The 21,914-nt window shown below is 42.6% G+C and overlaps 1 protein-coding gene across 1 annotated transcript; it reads right to left on the bottom strand.

Moving 5' to 3' along the window:
- Positions 1-250: 250 nt before the first annotated feature.
- Positions 251-18,002, bottom strand: BHMT (betaine--homocysteine S-methyltransferase). Its single transcript, XM_002920284.4, has 8 exons — positions 17,847-18,002; positions 15,990-16,122; positions 10,827-10,945; positions 9,166-9,357; positions 8,660-8,807; positions 5,439-5,621; positions 3,622-3,850; positions 251-1,309 (listed from the first exon to the last, which is right to left on the bottom strand). Exons 1-8 carry the CDS (start codon positions 17,877-17,879, stop codon positions 1,123-1,125), a joined length of 1,224 nt encoding a protein of 407 aa, XP_002920330.1. The 5' UTR covers positions 17,880-18,002; the 3' UTR covers positions 251-1,122.
- Positions 18,003-21,914: the final 3,912 nt, after the last annotated feature.

Below are 21,914 nucleotides of genomic sequence, written 5' to 3'. Positions count from 1 at the left end.
TACAGAATGAAAATAAGAATCAAATACAAATAGCTGAAGAAATTACAATTTTGAAACAGCTAAACCAAGAATGTGTAGAAAACAGCATGAACTCTTCATACATTAAGAGTAGCCATGTTTACGCTAATATCATCTTCACACTTGAGCTCTCATTGGAGAGTAGATATTATCAGGTAAAAATATCATAGTTCTCAATCTAGGAAACTTGGATAGAGTTTGGAGAAACCCTATTTTTTTCTTTGTTATACTGTTTTGTTTTTTTTTTTTTAAAGCTACCAAGGTAACATTGTTACCCAGCCTTACTGACTGAAAGCATTTAGGTGCATCAGTTTTGGGCAGGATGGAGAAAGCTTAGATACCGATACCTTCTTTCCTCTTGCCGTTGCTCTGCCATGGGTCAGGAAAGAGAGAACAACTCTTGAACTCTGAGAGGAGGACTTTGGTCTTTTGATACTTACTGATGATGTCTCATATGACTGATATCTAAGAACAAACTTAAAGAAACAGCAATGTCCCCCTATCTGAAGTGTTCCATGACAGTGTTTTTCAAACTGTTGGGTCATAAAATCAGTTTGAAGGGTCTCAGCCAGCATGTTTTATCAGTGAGACAAGATGGAAAGGAATGGAATAGAAAATACCAAAATGGATCACACATTTTATTTCAGTGGTTATATGGTACGTGTTTTACTGGGCTATTACATAACTTTTGTTTCTTACTAAGGGTCATGTTCAAAAGAACTTGGAAGTCACTTCCCTGTAGCATTTTATCTGTCTCTGTCATGTCAGCTCACATCTCATCCTCCTTACTAGCCTGCAGACTAACTAAAGTGGGAATGAATATCTGAATTACTTGTCATTGGCCACAGTGAATTCCCTAATACCTTATGTGTGGTATAGGGAACCTGTTTAAGATTTACTTCTTACTTACTTTGCTTCTAAGTAAATTTCTGAAATATACTTTTAAAATTGTCAAGTGCTATTTGTAGTTCTGTTTTGTTTAGCTACTACCAATTTTATATGTAGCCTGACATTAACATAAGCATTACTTTAAAACCATCTTTTCCTTATTTTTGGGAACTGTGGCCCAAACATAGAAATCACTAAAAATGGGTTTCCCTGAGGCTACTGTGCAGATATAAATTTCTGTTTTTCAAAGAGCTCTTTCAGCTGCTGCTCAGTTGTGGCTTCTTTCTGCTGCATCAGCTCAGCTGTTCCTTTGGTCACTCCCCAGGCATCGGGCTTTGACATCGAAGGGTTGTATGGCCTGCCTGAGGCTATCCGAAGATTCTCCCAGTATTCCTTCCTGGCCCTGGGTGAACAAAACACACAACATTAGACTCCTTCCTAGTATCTATGTCTGTGTGTCACTGAGCTAGAATACCTGCACAGAGTTGTCTTTGGACTCTTGAGGCTACATCCATTAAAACACATTTATTAATCTGGACTAAAACTTTTTTTTTCCAGGATCTATAGGTCTGAAATAACTTCAAAATAATTTTTTTAAAAGATTTTATTTATTTTGACAGAGAGAGAGCACAAGCAGGGGGAGCGGCAGAGGCAGAGGGAGAAGCAGGCTCCCTGCAAGCAAGGAGCCCAGTGATGTGGGACTCAATCCCTGGACCCTGGGATCATGACCTGAGCTGAAGGCAGACCCTTAACTGACTGAGCCATCCAGGCATCCCTCGAAAAAAGTTTTTAAATTTAATTTTTATTTTTTAAAGTATTATGTATTTGTTTTAGAGGGAGAGAAAGAATGAGTGGGAGGGGCAGAGGGAGAGGGAGAGAGCATCTCAAGCAGACTCCATGCTGAGCACAGAGCTTGATCCCACGACACTGAGATCTCGACCTGAGCCAAAACCAAGAGCTGGACTGCATAGCTTAGTCAGTTAAACCTCTGCTTTTGGCTCAGGTCATGATCTCAGGGTCCTGGGATCAAGCCCCATGTTGGGCTCTCTGCTCAGTGGGGAGTCTGCTTCTCCCTCTCACTCTCCCTCTGTGTTTTCTCTCCCCCACCCCCGTCGTCATCAAATAAATAAATAAAATCTTATAAAAAATTAAAAAAAGAAAGAGTTGAATGCTCAACTGATTATGCCACCAAGGTGCCCTGAAATTATTTTTTAAAATATCTGCATAGGGATCAAAAGCTAAGAATTTAGGATAGGAATGTTCTCGGTCGACTTCACCCTGCCTCCCCATCCTAACTTCCTGGCACTCAGCCTCATGAACCAGCTGAGCTCACAGCTGCTGTTCTTCTCAAACCCACTATCACTTTTGCATGTTTCACCCTACAGATCCAGCCGCCTCCTCCTTTCTATTTTCACTGTCTCCTAGATCAGGCCGCATCACATCTGATACGATTCTAGCAAAGGCTTCCTCTCAGGTTTCCCTGTCTCAAGGCTATTAAAATTTGCAAACCTAACCTTGGATCACTTGAGAAATTCCAGTGTGATAAGGTCATACACAATTCATGAGAACAAACAGAAGTCTGCCTCCTAGTCCTGAGGTGTGTCTTCTATCAAATCCTGTCTCTGATATTCCCAACACTTCTGGTTTCTCAGTACACCATTCTCTTTCCACCTCTCAGTGCTTTCATGTAGGCTCTTCCCTTGTCTGGCAGTGTAACTTATCCTTCAAGATTCAGCTCAGGCATCTGCTGTCTTAGAAATTCTTCATTAACCCTCCTCTGCCTTTTGCCCCCGTGGGCATTAGCTCAGACCCCACAGCACCTGTGCGTGTCTTCATACTTGAACTTACTATACCAATTTGAACTTACCTGTTTAACTCTCTGCCTACTAGACTGTTGACTCCTTGGGGACAGGGCTGTGCCTTGTTCTGGCTACCTCAGCGTCCACAACAGTGTCTGATACAGTTGTGCAGAGTCAATGTGCCGAACAGAGTGCAACTGCTCCCTCTGCTTGGGTGTTCATCCTTCCTTCACCCCCTGCGTTATCTCGTGGCTAGTTAGCCCTTCAAAATACAGCCCCCAAATCCCTTCTTCTAAAACATCTTTCTGTTAGACAGAGATAGCCATTCTCTTCTCTTGTTACTTTTTAAATCTGTGCCTCTGTCAAAGCGGTTACTACAGTATAATCCATTGACTTTCTTATCCATTTCCCTGGTAGACAATACGATTCTCTAGACAGCTCTTCATTTATTTGCCCTGTGCTCTGCACATTGCCTGATGTAAAATCTGTTTGCTTATCATTCATCTTCCCCGCTGGAGTGTAAGCTCTGAGGGCAAAGACCTATCTTATTCGCCACTGTCTTCCCAGCTCCAAGAATTGTGCTTGGCACAGAACACGCACTTAGTTAATATGTGTTACATTTAACTTACACTTAAATCTTAACAACCAGTTAATTCAATGTGTTGAGGGTCCACCACATGGTACTATCCCAGAGCATGAAATCACATTTCATTGCAACTTGCATTATATATATGCTAAATCTTGAAGCCTTCTCCAGAAATCACTACATAAGGTTATTCTGTAAACATCTCTGTGAAAGAATTTAAGAGGGATAGCTGAGTACCATCATTAGCTATATTCTTTGTTATGACCTCGCTTGGACATATTCACAATCGAAATGAGTTTGGTTTGGCAAGTATAGTTAAGAAGTTCTTACCTTGCTCTAATCCACGGCTTGGTGTGCATGTCCAAACCACTTCCCCAGCTGCCATGTTTGTCCGAAGCTGGTGGCAAAAAGCCCCTTTCGGGGGCCAGCTCCTCTGCGATTGCCCTGATGTGGTAGGGCTCAAATCCACAGCACCCGCCAATATACCTGACCCCCAGATTGTAGGCCTCTCTGGCATATTTTTGAATATCCCATCTGGTTGCAACTCTGGGCTCCAGTCCTATAATAAATGGAGCAAATTCTTTTTTTTAAAGATTATTTATTAGAAAGAAAGAGAGAACAAGCAGGGGGAGGGGCAGAGGGAGAGGGAGTAGCAGCCTCCTCACTGAGCAGGGAGCCTGATGTGGGGCTCCATCCCAAGACTCTGGGTCATGACCTGAGCCAAAGGCAGACACTTAATGACTGAGCCACCCAGTGGCTCACCCCGAGTGAATTCTTTTTTTAAAAAAATATTCAAAATAAACAGCTATAATAACTGTGTAATTTTCAATAACTGAAATTAAGTAAGTTGTCAACAGCTAATTCTTAACTTTTAAAAACTATTAGGTAATTTGTGTTTATCCAGTTTTAAATGCTGTGGTAGCCAACCTTCAAGATGGTTCCCAATGAACCCTGCCTTCTGATGTTCTAACCCTTGTGTAGTCCCCTCTCATATTCTATCAGGTTGGTCTGAGAGACCAATAGAATATGTCAGAAGGGATCATTAGTGACTTCTGAGGCTGGGTTATACAAGGCATTATGATTTCTGCCTCAATCTCTCGTATTCTCTTAGAACAGCTGCCATGTTGTGAGAATACTCAAGCATCACAGCAGAAAGGCCCATAAGCTAAGGGACTAAGGCCTCCAGTCAATAGACAGCAAGAAATGAACATCTATTCCCAACAGCCAACTAAGGGAGCTTAGAAGTAGATTCCCTAGCTCCCATCAGGCCTTCAGATGACTACAGACCTGACCAGTATCTGGACTGCAACCTCATAAGGGACCCTGAGCAAAAACTGTCCAGCTAGGCTGCTCCCAAATTCATGACCCACAGCAACTCTGAGGTAGAATAACTCTTTGTTGTTTAAAAGCACTAAATTTTACAATCATTTGTTCTATGGCAAAAACACAGATGCCTTGCATTCCTCCATGGTTCTTCTAGATGAATTATTTTATAATAGCTTACTTCTCTGAGGGTCCCTATAAAATATAGTACATGATATAAGGACCTTAGAATGGAATAGGGGGCTGGCCAGGCTCTGGCCCTGCTTACCTCTTTGTAGGTAGACTCACCCCTGCTTCCCAAACATGCTTTCTCCCTTTTCCCAAACTACAAGTCCGCCTTCTTTATTCAGATTTGTTATGCAGTGACCGAGTGATGGCATCTTCCCCTCCCCTCCCCCAAAACTCTACAGTATCTGAGTAACATTCAGAATAGGAGAAAAGTGTCTTGGACATAAATTGGTCTATACTTTTAGTTTTTCTAATGAGAAAATTAAGATCTAGAAGAACTAAGGGGTTTTGCTAAGGTTATATGATTTGGCAACAGAGCTGGAACCAGGGCCACTATCTTTGCTGATTTCACCCAGAAGGGTATCCTTTTTACCAAACTACATGTAAAAGGTTCAGAGGTCTTTTTTGCTTGCTGGTTCCATCTCTTCCTTCTACTGTGGTCCAATATCAAGGAGCTTTTGGCTGCAGGGAGAGAAGCTGAGGGCAAGAGATGAGACTGCTGCCATCTCTTTACTATGAGAAAGCTCTGTGGCTACAGATTTGTAAATTTATCAAACACCGAGACATTGAGATGATTTATAAAATGTCTGTCTTACCAAAGGGGAATTCCGGTAGATCGATAAATCCCTGTTTGCTGCAGTCAGGAGTGTGGTAGGCCAGTGGCTGACTCATCAAGTGGCCTTTCAGACGGGCAGCCTCCAAGCCTTCTTTCATGAGCTTCACAGTTTGTAAACTAATTGTGGGGTCAAAATGGCAGTTCACACCAACAATAGAAGCTCCTGCAAGTGGGAAGAACAGTTTAGCTTTAGGGATTCACCAGATAACCCCAGTAGGCTCAGTTCTCCTCCCTTAATCAGGGAGCTTTTATTTGGAACAGTGAATTGCAAATATAGCCTTTGGTCCTTGCTTCCTTGCAAACCTGTCTTACCTCTGGGTGGGAATGATTGCTAATAGGCAGTAAGGGCTTTCTGTGAAAGGTGTTTTGAGGAATCTATTACATTTGAAGTGTCATTTATGCACACTTGGCTCTCCATCTTTTTTCCAGAAACTCATTATTAGAGTTTTTTGAACTCAGTATTTTAGAAGTCAATTTTTCAGTCTTTGATACAATAATTTTTCAACTCTCCCAGCTGCTCAGTGGCACCTGTGGTTATCATACCACTCATTTGAGGAGCAGTGTTTCCTTTCATCAGGCGGATTTAATGATATCACTAATTGAGATTCCAGGAGCAGCTAAGCTGATGCCACAGGTCATGGCATCCAGGGTTCAGTGGCAGGCATCTCAGTGGTCCTCACTGGGCTGGTATACAGTTTGCTCCTTCGTTCTTGTTTCAATCCTGCCTCCCCTTATTCCTCTGAATCAGGGTTTTGTTTTTGTTTCTGTTTTTGTCAAGAGCACCAATGACCTCAGCCTTGCCAAGGCCAGTAGTTGCTTCTCTGTTCTCATCTTCCATGACGTCTTGGCAGCATTCAGTCTCCCAGACCATCCTCTCCTTCATCAACACTCCCCTTCTCTTGGCTTCTTATGCTCTCTGAGTGTTGCTCCCACCTCACTGTCTGCTTTCTTTGGATGTTGGGTGTGGAGCCGCCGCTCACGGCTGAGCCTTTCAATCCTGCAGTGTCGCAGGAGCCTCATGAGCCATCTTCTTGTCTTTACCTGTGCTTCCTCTCTAGTCTCAGGGTTCTCAGTATGAACTATATCCGGAACTCTCCAAATCGCTCTCTCTAACCTGGACCTTTCCCTTGAGTCCCACACTTGTATATTCAACAGCTCACTTAACATCTTCACTTGGATCTTGATTACCTTTTTCTTTCTTCTCCTTCTTTTTTGTTTTTTTATTTTTTTGGATGTTCTGCTGCCAGAGTTTCTCTTTCCTTGCCTGACTTCATTACACTGATGAATTAATCATAGGTTGGCTACTTATTGGATGTCTGTTAGGTATAAGGGTCCTCCTAAGGGGCTATAGAGAAATAAAAATACAGGACATAGTCCCTGACACCAAGGATTTAATAATTTAGTATGGGGCTTCCCAAGGTTTGCTCCATGAAAGTAAGGCTCTGTGATCAATGAAATTAGGAAGTAGCTATTGACTTTGTCCCTTTCTTGGAGACTGCCAATATACACAAACATATCAAAGACTCTGAGAAATTCTGTGTATTGTTCCAATTTTAGTATATATGCAGCCTGTATGAGCACTAAGGCTCTGAGAAGTTCTGTAGTAAAGAGACCCGTTTAACTTGGTTTAATACAGCATTTCCTTCCTTCCTTCCTTCCTTCCTTCCTTCCTTCCTTCCTTCCTTCCTTCCTCCCTCCCTCCGTCTCTCTCTCTCTCTAAGATTGATTTATTTATTTGAGAGAACGAGAGAGAGCATGAGCAGGAGGAGCAGAGGGAGAAGGAGAGAGAATCTTAGCTTGACGTGGGGCTCCATCTCACGACCCTGAGATCACAACCTGCGCTGAAACCAACAGTGGGATGCTTAAGGAACTGTGCCACCCAGGGGCCCCTAACACAGCATTTTCTAAATGTATTTCACTACAGAACCCTACTAATGTTCTCACAGATTAGAAAATGTCGACTGAGGATATTCCAACTGAGTGGTATAAGTTTAAAGTCTTATATTTGCTGAGAGGAGGGCGTGTTCACTTGGGGTAGGGAGGATTATGTAAGGGGACGTAGAGGTAGAATGTGAGCTAACACTGGAAGATGGACCGGATTTATTAGGCGGATATTTATTGAGGGACTGTTTTGTGCCAAGTGCTGTGCTAGGCACAGGGCACTCAATGCTGAGCCAAAGAGACATAGCCTGTGCCCTCTTTGATCTTACAGTCTAGTGGGTCAGACATTAAAGAGATAAAGAAATGAGACAAGTGGCAAGTTCTACAAAGAATATAAATTGGGTACAGTGATGCCAAACACTGTGGCCACCTACCTTGAATGGAATGGTCAGGGAAGAATTAGATGCAGGCCAAGAATCTCTGCCAGTTAACAATGGGGTGATGAAAGCCTCCTCTGATCTTTTTGAAACAAGTTAACTTGCTTCTTCCCTTCCCCCCATTTTTATATTTCCAGTAAAAAGTTAGGATTATTTAGTTTCATTCCTAAATCTAGTTGTTATTGTTAATGACATGTGTGAAGTGACTTTCATGAAATATCAGGAGTTGGATAAAAATCAGAAATTAAACATAGCCAATCAAAATCTCCCTGTTTCACAGAATGAGCTGGACTCTTCCACTGACTCCTTGCATAAAAAATGAGGCAGCTTTGAAAGCAATCTGTAAGTTTTCCCTGGTTGAAATGAAACCCAATGTTAGGAATGGAAATTACTTAAAAAGATAAATTACATGGCTCCTATTTCATACCAAAAATTTTTAAAATTTATTATACCAATTACAAAAAGCAAAGCATATCAGGATTTTTTTTTAATTTCATTTTTTTTTTTTTGTTTGGCAAAGAAGGCAACTGACTTAAAAGTTATTGTCTAAAGACCTCAAGTTAGGGTTAAGATAAAACACATTTTCCTCGTGCTCCTTTTGATTTACTGACATTCTCCCCATTTCTAGGTGTATTGTTCCAAGTTAGTATATGTGCAGGTCTAGCTGCCCCTTTCAAAAGGCTGCTGTGGGTGCGTATTATTTTTCTTTATTTTACTTCTTTCTCTTTAGGAGTCAATAATGATATTATCAACACTGCTAGGAAAGCACATTAGTGGTTTTCCTTTTAACAAAAGTAGTATATAATGATTCATAAGTGGACCTACATTTGTACATAGTTTTAAAAGATTCACTAATTGCACACTGGATAAAATCTGTCATCACCTGCTTTAACCAGGCGCACCGCACACTCGCCGGGGCTCACGCCATGCAAATCTCCCTCTGGGCCGATGCACATGGTTGCTGCCACAGGTTTCCCAGATGTTTTCAAGGTTTCGACTGCCCACACAGCCTCTTCAACATGCTCAAAATACTGAAATAAGATCAGGTTAAGGTACTTTTTATCTTGTTTCTCCCCAGACAATTAGAAAACTTAATTGCTTAATAATTATCACTAGATGATTGGTCTTCAAACTTTGAGTTGTGACCCATTAGCATTTTTTTAAATGGAATAAAAGGGTGATTACTGTGAACTGCAGTCAGAGGTTTGAAGAACACTTCATTAGATTAACGGGATCAAATTCAGTGGAAGCCCTAAATTGGAAGCATTTTTAAAACCAAATATTTCCTAGCCATGATTGGCAACTAATTTCACATGTTCCTCATGAAAGCAGAAGGTAGAGAAAATGTACTAGGTGCGGATGTCTCATCTTGGTCATATTTTTGTTTACCTCGGCAATCAAGAAGTCCACGTTCTTCTTCATAAAGACTTCTAACTGTTGCTGAAATACTTTTTTAACTTCAGTCTCACTCTTGCAACTAAGGTACGAAGGTGTTTGGCTCACACCTCCTGCCACCAAAGCATCTCCCTCATCAGCCACTTGCCGGGCAATGTCACAAGCAGCTTCGTTGACTTTCTGCCCCTAAAATGGGTGAAATAGGATATATCTACATTTTCATGCAGAACTGAAACCAAATTATTATTCAAATGTCCACATCTCAGTTGGATGTTACCATAGAGAGTTTATTCTAGAGGATGACAGTGATAGAATAGTTGAGTTTACCAAGCTGAGCAATTTGCAGTAACACCACCACCAATAATAGTAATGAAAACACTAAATCTAACGATGGTATCTAGGCTATTACATACCAAAGCTCTGTGAGAGGATAAAAATCTTTACGTAGAAGGATCTGGTATCTTCCAGTGCCTGCACTTAGAAGAATACCTAGCAAATAGTGATGATGATGATGATGATGATTTGCTCTTAAGATCAATAAGAATAAAATGTAATTAAAATGACTACAGGGGCGCCTGGGTGGCTCAGTCGTTAAGCGTCTGCCTTCAGCTCAGGGCCTGATTCCAGGGTCCTGGGATCGAGCTCCGCATCGGGCTCCCTGCTCTGCTGGGAGCCTGCTTCTTCCTCTCACACTCCCCCTGCCTGTGTTCCCTCTCTTGCTGGCTGTCTCTCTCTCTGTCAAATAAATAAATAAAAATAAAATCTTAAAATAAATAAATAAAATGACTACAGAATTCATGACTTTTTGTCATTATGTATTTTCTTAATTAATGGATAAATGTATTGCAAGGTATTTTCTAATTACTAGGACATTAAAAATTGATGCTTGTCTTCGAAAACCCCAGTGCTGTAGCTCACACAGACTCATGGAATTTTAGAACTTCTTTTGGGGCTCCTGGGTGGCTCAGTCAGTTAAGCATGTGACCTTGATCTCAGGTCAGGTCTCGATCTCATGGTTGTGAGTTCAAGTCCTGTGTTGGGTTCCATGCTAGGCGTGGAGCCCACTTAAAAAACAAACACACAAAAAACTTCTTTTTCATTACAGGGATTGAAAAATTATCACTTTGACAGTGTAGGTAAATGGTTTGCCCAACATGACACGGTTGATTATAGCTGAGTCAGGAAGATTCCGGGGTCACTTCGCCCTTCCTTGTGCCTTTGACCTTCCCCCTACATTGTCCCATATTAAAAAACTGTAAGGATGTAAGAATTTGTAAGGATATCCACTCAGCAACTTAGGAGACTGGGAGAATCATTAATCATTAACTACCTCTTCTTCATTAAATGCCTTTCTGTCAATTTTGGGGACGCCAGCTAAAACTTAAAAGAGTTATTCACACATATCTCATTTCTGTATTATCTGAAAACTACATTCTGAGTGACTGGGAAAATGTATAAAATCCTAGTGAGACTTAGCAGGTGTTTGTGTTTGTCAGGAGAATTAACTGCACAAAGTAAGAAATCAGCGATCCTATATCACACATATATCATTTCTATATTATCTAAAAACTCAACATTTTTCTCTATGAGGGCTTTGATGGTGACAAGTGTGTCTACTATGCCCTTCTAAGAATTCCAGGTATGGCTTTACTCACAGATATTTTTTCTGCAACATAGTTTCCCCTGTTCTCCAGCTTGTCTTCACTTGCATAAAAGGTGAAGGTTTGCATGACATTGGATCCAGCCCTGAGGAACTCTCGGTGAAGCTGGCGAACTGGGAGATTGAATGAGGAAAACTATTAATTACTATCAGTTTATAACCCATGATGCTTTCAAAAGGCTATCAGAGAAACAGATATGAAAATATCTGCTTACATTCTTTACTTTCCTGAGAGCAAATGCGAGGTAGATCTGGGGGCTCTTGCTATGAAGAAGAGATTATTTCTACCATGGATGTGGGGTGAAGGGAAGAGGGAGGTCCCACAGAGGAGGAATCATTTAACATTTTTGTTGGGCAGAGAAGGTAGGGAAAAGCATTCCCTACAGAGGGAAGGGCCTGAACAAAAAGGAGGAGGCAGGAATAGGCTTGGCATTTGGGGGTACGGCAGGTAGTCTGAGCAGTGACTGATAGAGTTGAGGATGTATCAGAGAAGTAGGAGGAGATGCAGTTTGAGAGGGGGATTGGGCCAACAGAGTACAAATGGCCCAGCACATCATCCCAAGGAGTCTAAGCTTCAGACCATAGGTATGTGGAAACACCAGCACTTTGTAACCAATTGAATAATGTGAGTAGCTCAGTGTATTTGAAAGATAATTCTGGTAGTAGAGTGGAATAAGAATTGGAGCAAGGTTCCTAAGCATAGGTCCATGGATGAATGCCAAATGGCAAAGCTTTCACAGGCTAAAGAAAATATGTTGGGGCATTTCCCCACATACAACCAATTATATTCAATTTAAGGAATTATCCTTTGCTCTAAAATAGTGGTCCTAAACTCTGGTTGCCCATTAGACACCCCTATAAGCTTTTTAAAAATAATGGATGCTGGGGTCAAATCCACAGATATTCTAATTTAGTTGGGAACTGATTTTTATCTTCTGTTTTATTGAGAACCACCATTCGGAGTGACTGGGAAAATGTTCTTTTTATAAAATGCTAGTGAGACTTAGCAGGTGTTCATTTTTGTCAGGAGAATTAACTGCACAAAGTAAGAAATCAGCAGTCCTGTATCTGGCCCTGAAATCTATTTTGAAATTTCAGTGGCCTTTCAAAGCCAAGGAGTGACTACATTAGAGGCTAGGCAATTTTGAGGACACTGGAGTTCCTGGCCCTTTAGTCTGGTACCTTTGCATCCCGGGGGCCTAGTAGAGTGCAGAGAACATAGGAAGCTCAGTGTAGTTTTTAAATGAAGAAATCAGTGAGGCCAGAAAGCGTCTGACTATCAGAAAATGGGTTTCTAAGCATGGAATCTCTAGTTCTGAGAGGGAACTTAAAAGCATGCCTGATGAGGAAGCTTCAAACTTGTTTTAACTAGCAAAAGAACCAATTAAAGACATTTTATTTGGAGTCCCTGTTCATCAAACAGAGCTGCTTTGGTTGGAGCACGGTGACGGGCCTATCGATGAGGTCCCCGTACACTAGGAGGAAATGGTTTCTAAACAGGAAGTCCACCCAGCTGGTCCTTGGGTGGATTTCCAGAGACTCTGTTAAAAAACTCTGGAATGGTGTGCGAATTGTGCATATGTACATTTTACACGGCATTTTACACCCTTTTCTTAAATTTTCCCACAGGGCAGTGGCCCAACTCCTTGCTCTTAATCAATTTGATTATTCTGCCATGCTTCTTAAAGCTGCAGTGCTTCTCAAAGTGTGACCCAACTTAGACTTACCTGGGGTCAATTAATATGAATTCAGATTCCCCAAGCCCCCCCCCCCCCCCCCCCCCCNCCCCCCCCCCCGATCCAGCAAACCTTAATTCTTTGCTGAATTCTCTACTGATTCCACTGGGTGCAAGAACCACAACTTTTGGCATAGACTTTAGTAGGAGAATTAGTCCACTTAAATAAGCCCAAAATACTCAAGAAACAGATGGCCAAGAGATAAATGTGCTGTTTCTGTATTAAGAAAGTCAAAATCAATATCAGAGCCATTTCTCTTGAGCTCCTCTAATGTGTAACTTTAAAAAAATGTGACTTGTAAAATTGAAGCTTGTGTTTAAATAACAGTCTTATTTTATTTACATGGCAGAGTTTCCACCAAGGTAGCTTATTGTTAAATACCAGTTTCACCCAAGAAATATTTCATGGAGTTTAATTCAGCAAGCAGACCTTAAGAAACAAACCGCAGATATATTTTAAATCCTCATTCTGGGATCTTAATTATTCTATTGTGTTCCTTAAAGCCCTTTAATGCAATGCTTCTCAAAGTGTGGTTCACCTTGCTATCACCTGGGGATGGTTATAAATATGTGGGTTCCTCGACCCACTCACAGACCTAATGAATCCAAATCTCTAAGCAAAGGCTGGGAATCTATAATTTTTAACAAACTGACAGTGCAATGAAAATTTTAAGACTACTGCTGTTTTAGCTTCCCAAGCCTACTGAATTCTCTCTTTTCCTCCCTCCCTCCCTTTCTCCCTCTGTTTCTCCCTCCCTCCCTCTCTTCCTTCCCTCCTTCCTCTCTTTCTCTCTTTTGTTCCTTCTTTTAGGGCAGAACACAGTATTATTTCTATTTTTATTTGGAAATATAAAAGTTGTGTATATTTGCGAGGCTTCATGGTGTGACTATAGCTCTTTTACTTTGAATACGATTTAGGGATAGTGTGATTTAAACACAGAATTTCTATACTTCTCTAGCAGAAATGGATGAATGCACTCAAGATACTATCAAGAGAAGAAACAATGAATTTAATAATAGTTAATACTTGCAGTGTTGCAGATGCGTCAGGCAGTATTTTAACGACTTTACATATAACTTATTTAAATCTCGTAACAATCTTATGAGGTGGACGTCAATATTATCTCAGTTTTATAGAAGAGGAAACTGAGTCCCAGAGAAGCTGAGTAATTTCCCCACAGCCACACAGCCTAGTGACTGCCAGGATTTGATTCACTTAGTCTGGATCCAGAATCTGTATGCTTAATTTTAAAGCCGTACTGTCAATTTATGTGTTTTGTTAGTTTCTGTCTTTTATCACTGCGTTTGCTGAAATATGCTCTTTAATAAACATTAAAGACAACTGTTCAACTTGTATAGCATTCACAAGGACTTCCTCCGGTTTCCTCTGAAAGAAGCAGGCATTCTTTCACAGTGTTGGCTACTGATGCCTGTCGGCTGAGACCTTCATTAGGAAGTGCCCTAGGCCAAAGGGAGCTTCCTTGCAAAGGGCTAAGCCCTCTCCTGGGAGAGGGGAGAGTTGATAGTCTGCGTGCAATGCTGGATCTCTTGGCAGAGACAGAGCAAAAATCCAGCTCCCTTGCCTTGATCCGGGGCTACTCTGAAGGGCCTGTCCAACTCCAGAGCTTCCTGAGGGACTGGCCAAGTTGTCTATAACAACTGCATCACAGTGTAATTTCTCCCTCTTTCCAATCCTGCTTCCCCTACTCCCTTCAAGGTGTTATTTCATAAATGCACTTCCCTTTAAAACTCCTGAGCACAAATCTCCACTTCTGGCCCTCTGGTAATGAGCACCTACCTCACGATGGGTGATAGAGCTCCCAGCATGCTCTAGGGGTACAGTTGTTTAAAAACATTCATCTGTGGTAAACTGGGATGAGATGCCCTTAGAAGGGAATGTGTTAGCAGGTGCAGTATCTCAGATGTTTGAGAGGTTCAGAGGCAGTAGTAATTATAAGGACTTTAGAATCAGATGGCCATTGTGGGGAACAACCAATGTAGTAGAGAAAGACAGTGAAAGGTTAAGGGTGATTCCTCACCGATTTAAGGCAAAGTATGGAAGTCTGATTGTCTCCTGGGTGGCATATAAACTCACCTCTTGTAGCTAGAGAGCAGAAAAAGCTGAGGATCTGGCCCAGGACTGAATTATACAAGGAGAAGAGAGTCAGAGAGGTTGAGTTCTCAACCAGGCAAGCCAAAGTCAGGCCCTGGTTAGGAAGAACTGGGTCCCTGAGATTGGGATGAAGACATATGGGTGGAGTCACTCATGAACCTCAAAAACCTAGATCCCCCTTGAATTCTCTGGGCCTACAGAAGTGGCCCATTTCTCCCTTTTAAGGATTAATGCTTCCTACTTGCTTTAGGCTGATGTAGTAGCCTTGTTTAAGACAGCATTATTTCCCTCATGTACCACCCAACACCCCTCTTGGCACTTCACCATAAAAGATTTGTGGTCAAAAAAGTAAAGTGAGAATAACGTGTGTGGGTACAGGTGCAGGGTAGGTAGATAGTTGAGTTTAAATAGAGTGGGACGAGTATACGATGGATTTAACTAGTTGGCAAATGTACAATGGAGGAGGGCTTATCTACAAGACAGTGACTGATAGTGTAGGTAAGGATGGATGATGAACATATGGGGAGAGAATGGATAAGAAATGCTAACATGGGGGCGCCTGGGTGGCACAGCGGTTAAGCGTCTGCCTTCGGCTCAGGGCGTGATCCCGGCGTTGTGGGATCGAGCCCCACATCAGGCTCTTCCGCTATGAGCCTGCTTCTTCCTCTCCCACTCCCCCTGCTTGTGTTCCCTCTCTCGCTGGCTGTCTCTATCTCTGCCAAATAAATAAATAAATCTTTAAAAAAAAAAAAAAGAAATGCTAACATGGAAGGGATGAAGGAATGAAAATCTTGATGAAGTTGGGGAGTGGGAGAATTAGAGTGAGCAGAAAAGATAAAAGGTGGTGCTCAGAGAGTGGGGTCCTTGTAATCTAGACTTCAGAAGTAGATGGTGGCGATGGCAAGTTCTAGGAGTGGGTTGCTGAGGTGGAAGATGGAGGAAAAGTTCATTTGGGGATGAGGAGGAGATCAAGGCACTGACAGGAAGGGTCCTGGAGAGACCATCTGCATGGACATCGAGGTCCCCTAGAGAGGTGAGGGAGGTAAGGGCAGAGAGGAAGGCAGTGCTCCAGCTTCTAGACTCACCTAGAGTGAAGGGCAGGAACCGTGAGGTAAATGTGGGCGACAGCAACAGGGAGGGCCACTGTGATTATCCAACATGTGACTCTGTCCTTACATACCTAGCACAGTGCCCAGCAGGCAATAATAAATGTTGGGAAATGTACCATAAATGGATGTTTGATGGTATGCTCCTAGGCTGGTCATTGTAGTGCTCTTTTGTGAGAACTTAGAATAGAGCTATGCACCAACCTGCTTCTGGGTGTTCCACAGCAGCCTCTGGGGTCCAGGGGCCTGCCTTCACGTAGCCCCTCTTCTCCAGTGCAAAGACAAACCCTCCATCGCCAATCACAACTTCTCCAGCGTTCAAACGTTCTAGGATGCCCTAAAATTATAGATGAGGGGAAAGGAAAGGAGTTACTTGAGTTTTTAAGACAATTTTTTGTTTTTAGTACTTTTGCTATCATATTCTTGAGAAGTATGATTTCTTTAGAATTCGCAGAAAGTATACATGTATTTATAAATTCATGACTATAAGGCAAACGATCAGAATGCTCACATAATGAAAATGTGTGTATACATGTGCTGGGGGTGAGGGTCTTTCAGAACACATTAAAGAATTTAAAAATTTATTTTTATTTTAATTTTTAAAAAAAGATTTTTAAAATCAATCTATCTATCTATCTATCTATCTATCTATCTATCTATCTATCTATCTATCATCTATTTTAGAGAGAGCATGAGCAGGGAGGGGCAGAGGGAAAATGAAAGAGAGAATCCCAAGCAGGCTCCACACCCAGCACAGAGCCTGATAGGGAACTTGCTCTCACAACCCTGAGGTCAAGACCTGAGCCGAAATCAAGAGTGGGAAGCTCAACCAACTGAGCCATCCAGGCACCCCAGAACACATTAAAGTATTTTGAAGGATATGGTGGGAGAATGTTATCTTTGAAAAAATATCTACAGAAGGATTAAAAGAAAAGGTTTTATTGTAAAGCCTCACATAAATACTTATGCACACATTCTTAAAATGGTGAAAGCTAGTCTTATTCTATGGATAAGCAGTCCTTACAGTTGGCCTTGACCCCAGCTGTCTCCCTGGCAGCCTCTGTCAGCCAGGCCGGGCAGGGCGCTTTGCCACCCCGGGGTCTCCTCCCTCTGTGCCTCTTTTCCCACCAGCCCAACCATAGGCCCGCAGCCAGTCCGTCTGTCTGCTCCATTCATCTATCCATCCTTCCATTCATCCGTCCAACCCCAAGTCTAGACGAAGGCGGACAGTCTGGACTGGAACACTTATCCCAACTAGGGAAGAGATATGAGTGTCATTAATCAGGGGCTCGAGCTGCTGGGTTTTTGGTTTTTAAGTCTTATTAACAGCCCTTACTCAATACCTTACAGCCTCTGTGCCCGTTTTGTTTGTTTTTGTTTTGTTTTGTTTTGTTTTGTTTTGTTTCTGAGGATTGAATGGTACATTTTGTTGCGATCGTAGAAACCAAACTGTGGGTGAATACTTACCATGGCCCAACCAATGCGTTAGCCTTGGAGCAGCGGCGGGACCGGGACACCTGCACGCGAGAACCGGGCAGGGAGACGGCCCCGGGACTCCGCGGCACCCGTCGGGGCGGGGGCGGGAAACAGTCGGAGCCCGGGCCGCGCGCCTCCCTGGCCCGCCCGCGGAGGGCGCAGAGGGGCGCTCACGGCGGCGCGGGCACAGACGCGGGGTGGCCGGGACGCGCCCTAAGGAGGAACCTGGTCCCACCGGTGTGGGGGGAGAAAAGTGCGTTTGGGTCTGGGAGCCGCACCTCTGGGGGAGTGCTCTGGCGCTGGGGTGCGGGACTCGGAAGATGGTGGGAATCTTGGAGTTCTGGGTGTGTCCTCGAGTCCGGGGTCACGTAGATCTAGGGCGCGCTCAGGATATGGGCAAGGGTGTTGGGGGGAGCTCAGAGGCACCTTGGGGTCCTGACCGAGAAGTTCTGAGAGCAACTTTTGGTCACAGCCGGGCTCCGAGGACCCCTCTGCACTCCCCGAGGCTGGGATGTGGGGCCGGTGGGCGGAGACTCCGAACCCGCGCTGGGATGGAGAACGCCCTCAGGTGTCCTGCAGACTCACCCTCTTGGCCTTTTTGCCCCCAACGGGTGCCATCTTCGAGGTGTCCAGAAGGATATCAGGCACGGACGCAGACCGACGAGGGAAGCTTTACCCCGCGCGAAGCCGGGAGCTGCCCCGCCGCGGCGGCCAGGCTCTTTATACAGTGTGCTGGGCGCGGGGTGGGTTTCCCCAGCCTTGGCGCGTCCAACGCGGGCCTTGCGCAGGGAACACGCCTCCCCAGCTTTTTTTTTTATTGAGGCCAGCGGCTAGTTGGGAACTTGCCCTGCGGCAATGATCGAGACTGTTCTCTCAAATCGGAAAGCACACAAGACAAGTAAAATAAGAAATAATAATGTGGTAACCACTCGCTTGGGTTTCTACCTTACCTATGCAAGGTACCTCCTACCCCCCCTCACCCCATAGAGGGGTCCCGACCCTGATTTACTTCTCTCTTGCCTGGGATCATGCACCATTACCCACTTAAGACACCGGAGGAGGCCCCTAAGAATTCCATTCATGCACAAATATTTGTCAAGGGCCAGGATACAAGGTTATTGAATGAGGAGGCGATGCCCTGGAAGAAATTCAAGTTTGAAGTGTGATCTGCGTGCAATACATCAAGTAGTTATGTAACGGAATACAAATGTAGCGTTTACAGAAGGGTCTGATACTAACTCTGAATTAGTGGGTATGTTCAAAATGACCTTCTGCTCTTATATCCAAAAATGCCATGCTGTTTCTAATAATGCAGTAGTTTCTACTAAGAATATCTTTGCAATATTTAATCAGGACAGACTTCTAAGATCTATACATCATAGTGGAAATACACCTTAGACACTTCAAAATTCAGTTCAAAAACTATGTGTAAAAACCTATAGGCATCAGAAAAACTGAAAGGAAATAGTTAGAAACGTTAACAGTAGTTGTCTGATGATGGTGGAATTAGGGCTTGCTCTTATTTTATTCATTATATTTTATTGTATTTTCCAAAATATGTTTACAATGAGAACACATAGATTTTAAAATAATAAAAAAATTACTTTAAAAAATGTACAACATGACAGTAAATATCCTAGAGGACAACTAAAAATCTTGAAACAGAGTTCAGAACCTTTTACCCAAATAAAAACACAAAAGAAAATTTTGTAGGTGAAACAAAAACTTCCATTTCAACATAGGCAACGAAGGAAAGTACTGTAGTAAATGATGAATTAATAGAAGTTTAGTTTTTAAAATGATGTGCACTCGAGGGGCGCCTGGGTGGCACAGCGGTTAAGCGTCTGCCTTCGGCTCAGAGCGTGATCCCGGCGTTATGGGATCGAGCCCCACATCAGGCTCTTCTGCTATGAGCCTGCTTCTTCCTCTCCCACTCCCCCTGCTTGTGTTCCCTTTCTTGCTGGCTGTCTCTATCTCTGTCGAATAAATAAATAAAATCTTTTAAATAAAATAAAATAAAATGATGTGCACTCGAGATACAGCTGAGAAAGTAGAACAGTCCTTTTTGTTGTGATAACTGTCAAGTTTAAAATGGAAAAAAAAATGTAAGGATGATGGATGCATACATTGTAATTTAACTAATGTAATGTTTCAGTTGCCCAGCAAGGATGAGCAATGAGGTAATGTCATCCTTCCCATTGCTTTTTCGACCATTAAAGCAATGGAGTGTCTGAGTAGATAATAGTTTAGTTAATGCATTAAGTACTTGTAGTTGTACCCTGATGAGTATTGGAGAAAAAAGAACATGTTCAGAGCCCAGCTGTGGCGGCAGGGAGTAGATGTAGTGGTCGGTACCAGGCGCTAGGGGGCGGTGTCAGGGCTCTGACTGTAAAAGCTGAACGCAGACATTCTCAATTTCACCGTTCCAAATTTAGCAAAACTTAGGAGAGATTTTAAAGCATTAGCATTTAATTTAAAAATGAATTGTGAATTTTTAGTAGATAATATAGACACATGGCAAAATTTTAAAAAGTTTTTCTGCAGCTGCTCTTCCCAGGATAAGTCCTCTCGGGTAGGTAACCATTATTCCCTATTCTTCCAGAGGAACTCTATGCATATCTAAGTTTATGCATGTATAGATAAGGATTTGTATTTAAATGTAGGAAATTTTACTTATTTAAACACTTGTCCATCTCCAACTTTTCCAAAATAATTTATGGGTAGTTGTTGAAATATTTTTGTTTTTCTCAGTTGGGTATCCTACCTCCCCATTCCCATCCTAATTAGGGCCATTAAACAGAATTCAGTCACCTAGTAGCTCCACAATAGATAATAATATCCACAGTTCACTGTTTACTATGTGCCAGGCACTATATTAGGCCTTTTACATACACAGTGTTATTTACTCCTCACAACTCTGTGTGGTAGGCACCCCCACTTTGCATTCAAGAACTATGAAGGCAGAAAGCTAGAGCAGTTATCAGTGTGACTTCTAAACTTCCTTTGCCCTATTCCCAAAGGACTAAGTTCGCTTGCCTACCCCCTGGAGAGTGAGTTCTGTAATAGCTGTTCTTGGGAGGCTGCCCATGTTCTCTGTTCTCTGTTAGACCAATGAGGTGACCGAGGTCATAACACTGAATCTTTGGCCTCTTTCAAAGCTGTTTGGGGTTAAAAGTAAATCCCAAAGGGAAGAAGAAGGGTTAGAGCTGGAGATCCACCCTGAATCTTCCGTTTTATAACCTTCAAGTGGGGGTTGTCATTCTGTCTTCTGCTGGTGCTTTGCTCTACTTAAAACAGCATTTATTCATTCAGTAAACCTTTAAATGTTTCATTCATTCATACAACTTTTCAAACACAATGCTTGCCACAGGAGGTAAAGGATATCTCCTTGCTTTTTCCAAAGGGGAGATAGATGCCATCTCATGTAAGAGTTAAAATGTCCCCTTTATCAATATGTAGATGAGAAAATGTCAGGACTTTTCATTTTCCATTCAGTTGAGATCATCTTTATTTATTTATTTACTTATTTAAGATTTTATTTATTTTAGAGAGAGAGAGAGTGAGCATGAGCGGGGAGAGGGGCAGAGGGAGAGGGAGAAGCAGACTCCCCACTGAGCAGGAAGCCTGATGCGGTGCAGGATGCAGGGCTTGACCCCTGACCCTGAGATCATGACCTGAGCCCCAAGACCCTGGGATCATGATTGTGAGCCTAAGGCAGACCCTTAACCAACTGAGCCACCCAGGCACTCCAACTGGGATAGTATTTTAAATGAAACTGGCTTTTCGTAGATCTTTTTAGACTGAAAATGTTGCCTTTAGCCTTTAAACCTTTGAAGATGTTTCATGTTTTAACACCGTGTAGAACAGTGTTTACAAATTGGTGGCATGGAAATGGAGCCAACCTCTGTGTTCCCTTTGGCAAGGCCAGTGTTTTTAGAAAATGTAAATTCCTTTATGTGGAGCCTTCTTGTTTGCCAGTCTGCCCCACGTCCAGTTGTCCTACACTCTTCTCACTCACATAATTACCTTGTCCTGAAGACATTTGAGTTTTCAATTCTTGCTGAAAACAGAAAGTATATTTGGGGTTATTAAAAACATATGAGATGTTCTTTGGTTTGAATTCTTCCAAAAAGCCCCCAGATTGTAGCTTTACACTCTTTTATATTTATCCATTGCCAGTAACCACAGCTGTTTTCTTTGTTGCCACTGCCCAGGATCAAAATGAAGGGATGGTGGTGGTGGGCTTTTCATCTACGACCCTCTTCCTGGGTGCACAGCCTTTCCTCACTTTATCTCTCCTGGGAGTACTTCATTCCCTCTGTCCATTGCAACAGCCAGCCACGCTCAGCCATACCAAATCACCTCACACAATTACACCCTTGCTTTTCAGAGCCTTCTTTTATTCATATGTAAAATTCAAGTTGAAGCTAGGTGTCTTTTCAGATTTTGTTTTTCAATTGGCTTGGCATAAACTTACCCTGGCATACACTAGGGCTTAAAATAGCCTTTTCCCAGGGTGCTCACTTTGCCTTCCCCTTGTAGTCATCAAGCACTCCCTTAGGTTGTCTCGGAGAGGGCCTCTGGCTCCTGTGCTCAACATTAGCCCATTCCTACTTCCTGCGGATACAACAGAGTGTTTTCCTAGACTGTTCA

This window comes from Ailuropoda melanoleuca, chromosome 3 (genome assembly GCF_002007445.2).
Source record: "Ailuropoda melanoleuca isolate Jingjing chromosome 3, ASM200744v2, whole genome shotgun sequence".
In the NCBI taxonomy this organism is placed as follows: Eukaryota; Metazoa; Chordata; class Mammalia; order Carnivora; family Ursidae; genus Ailuropoda; species Ailuropoda melanoleuca.
Note: the sequence above shows the minus strand (reverse complement) of the source record. Positions and strands in the feature narration are given on the sequence as shown.

Coding starts and splice junctions, on each gene's coding strand:
- BHMT (XM_002920284.4), bottom strand. CDS start 17,879: ATGGCACCCGTTGGGGGCAAAAAGGCCAAGAGG. Junction 9,358..10,826: donor ATGTTGCAGAAAAAATATCT/GTGAGTAAAGCC, acceptor CACCCATTTTAG/GGGCAGAAAGTCAACGAAGC. Junction 3,851..5,438: donor TCTACCGGAATTCCCCTTTG/GTAAGACAGACA, acceptor CATTTATTATAG/GACTGGAGCCCAGAGTTGCA.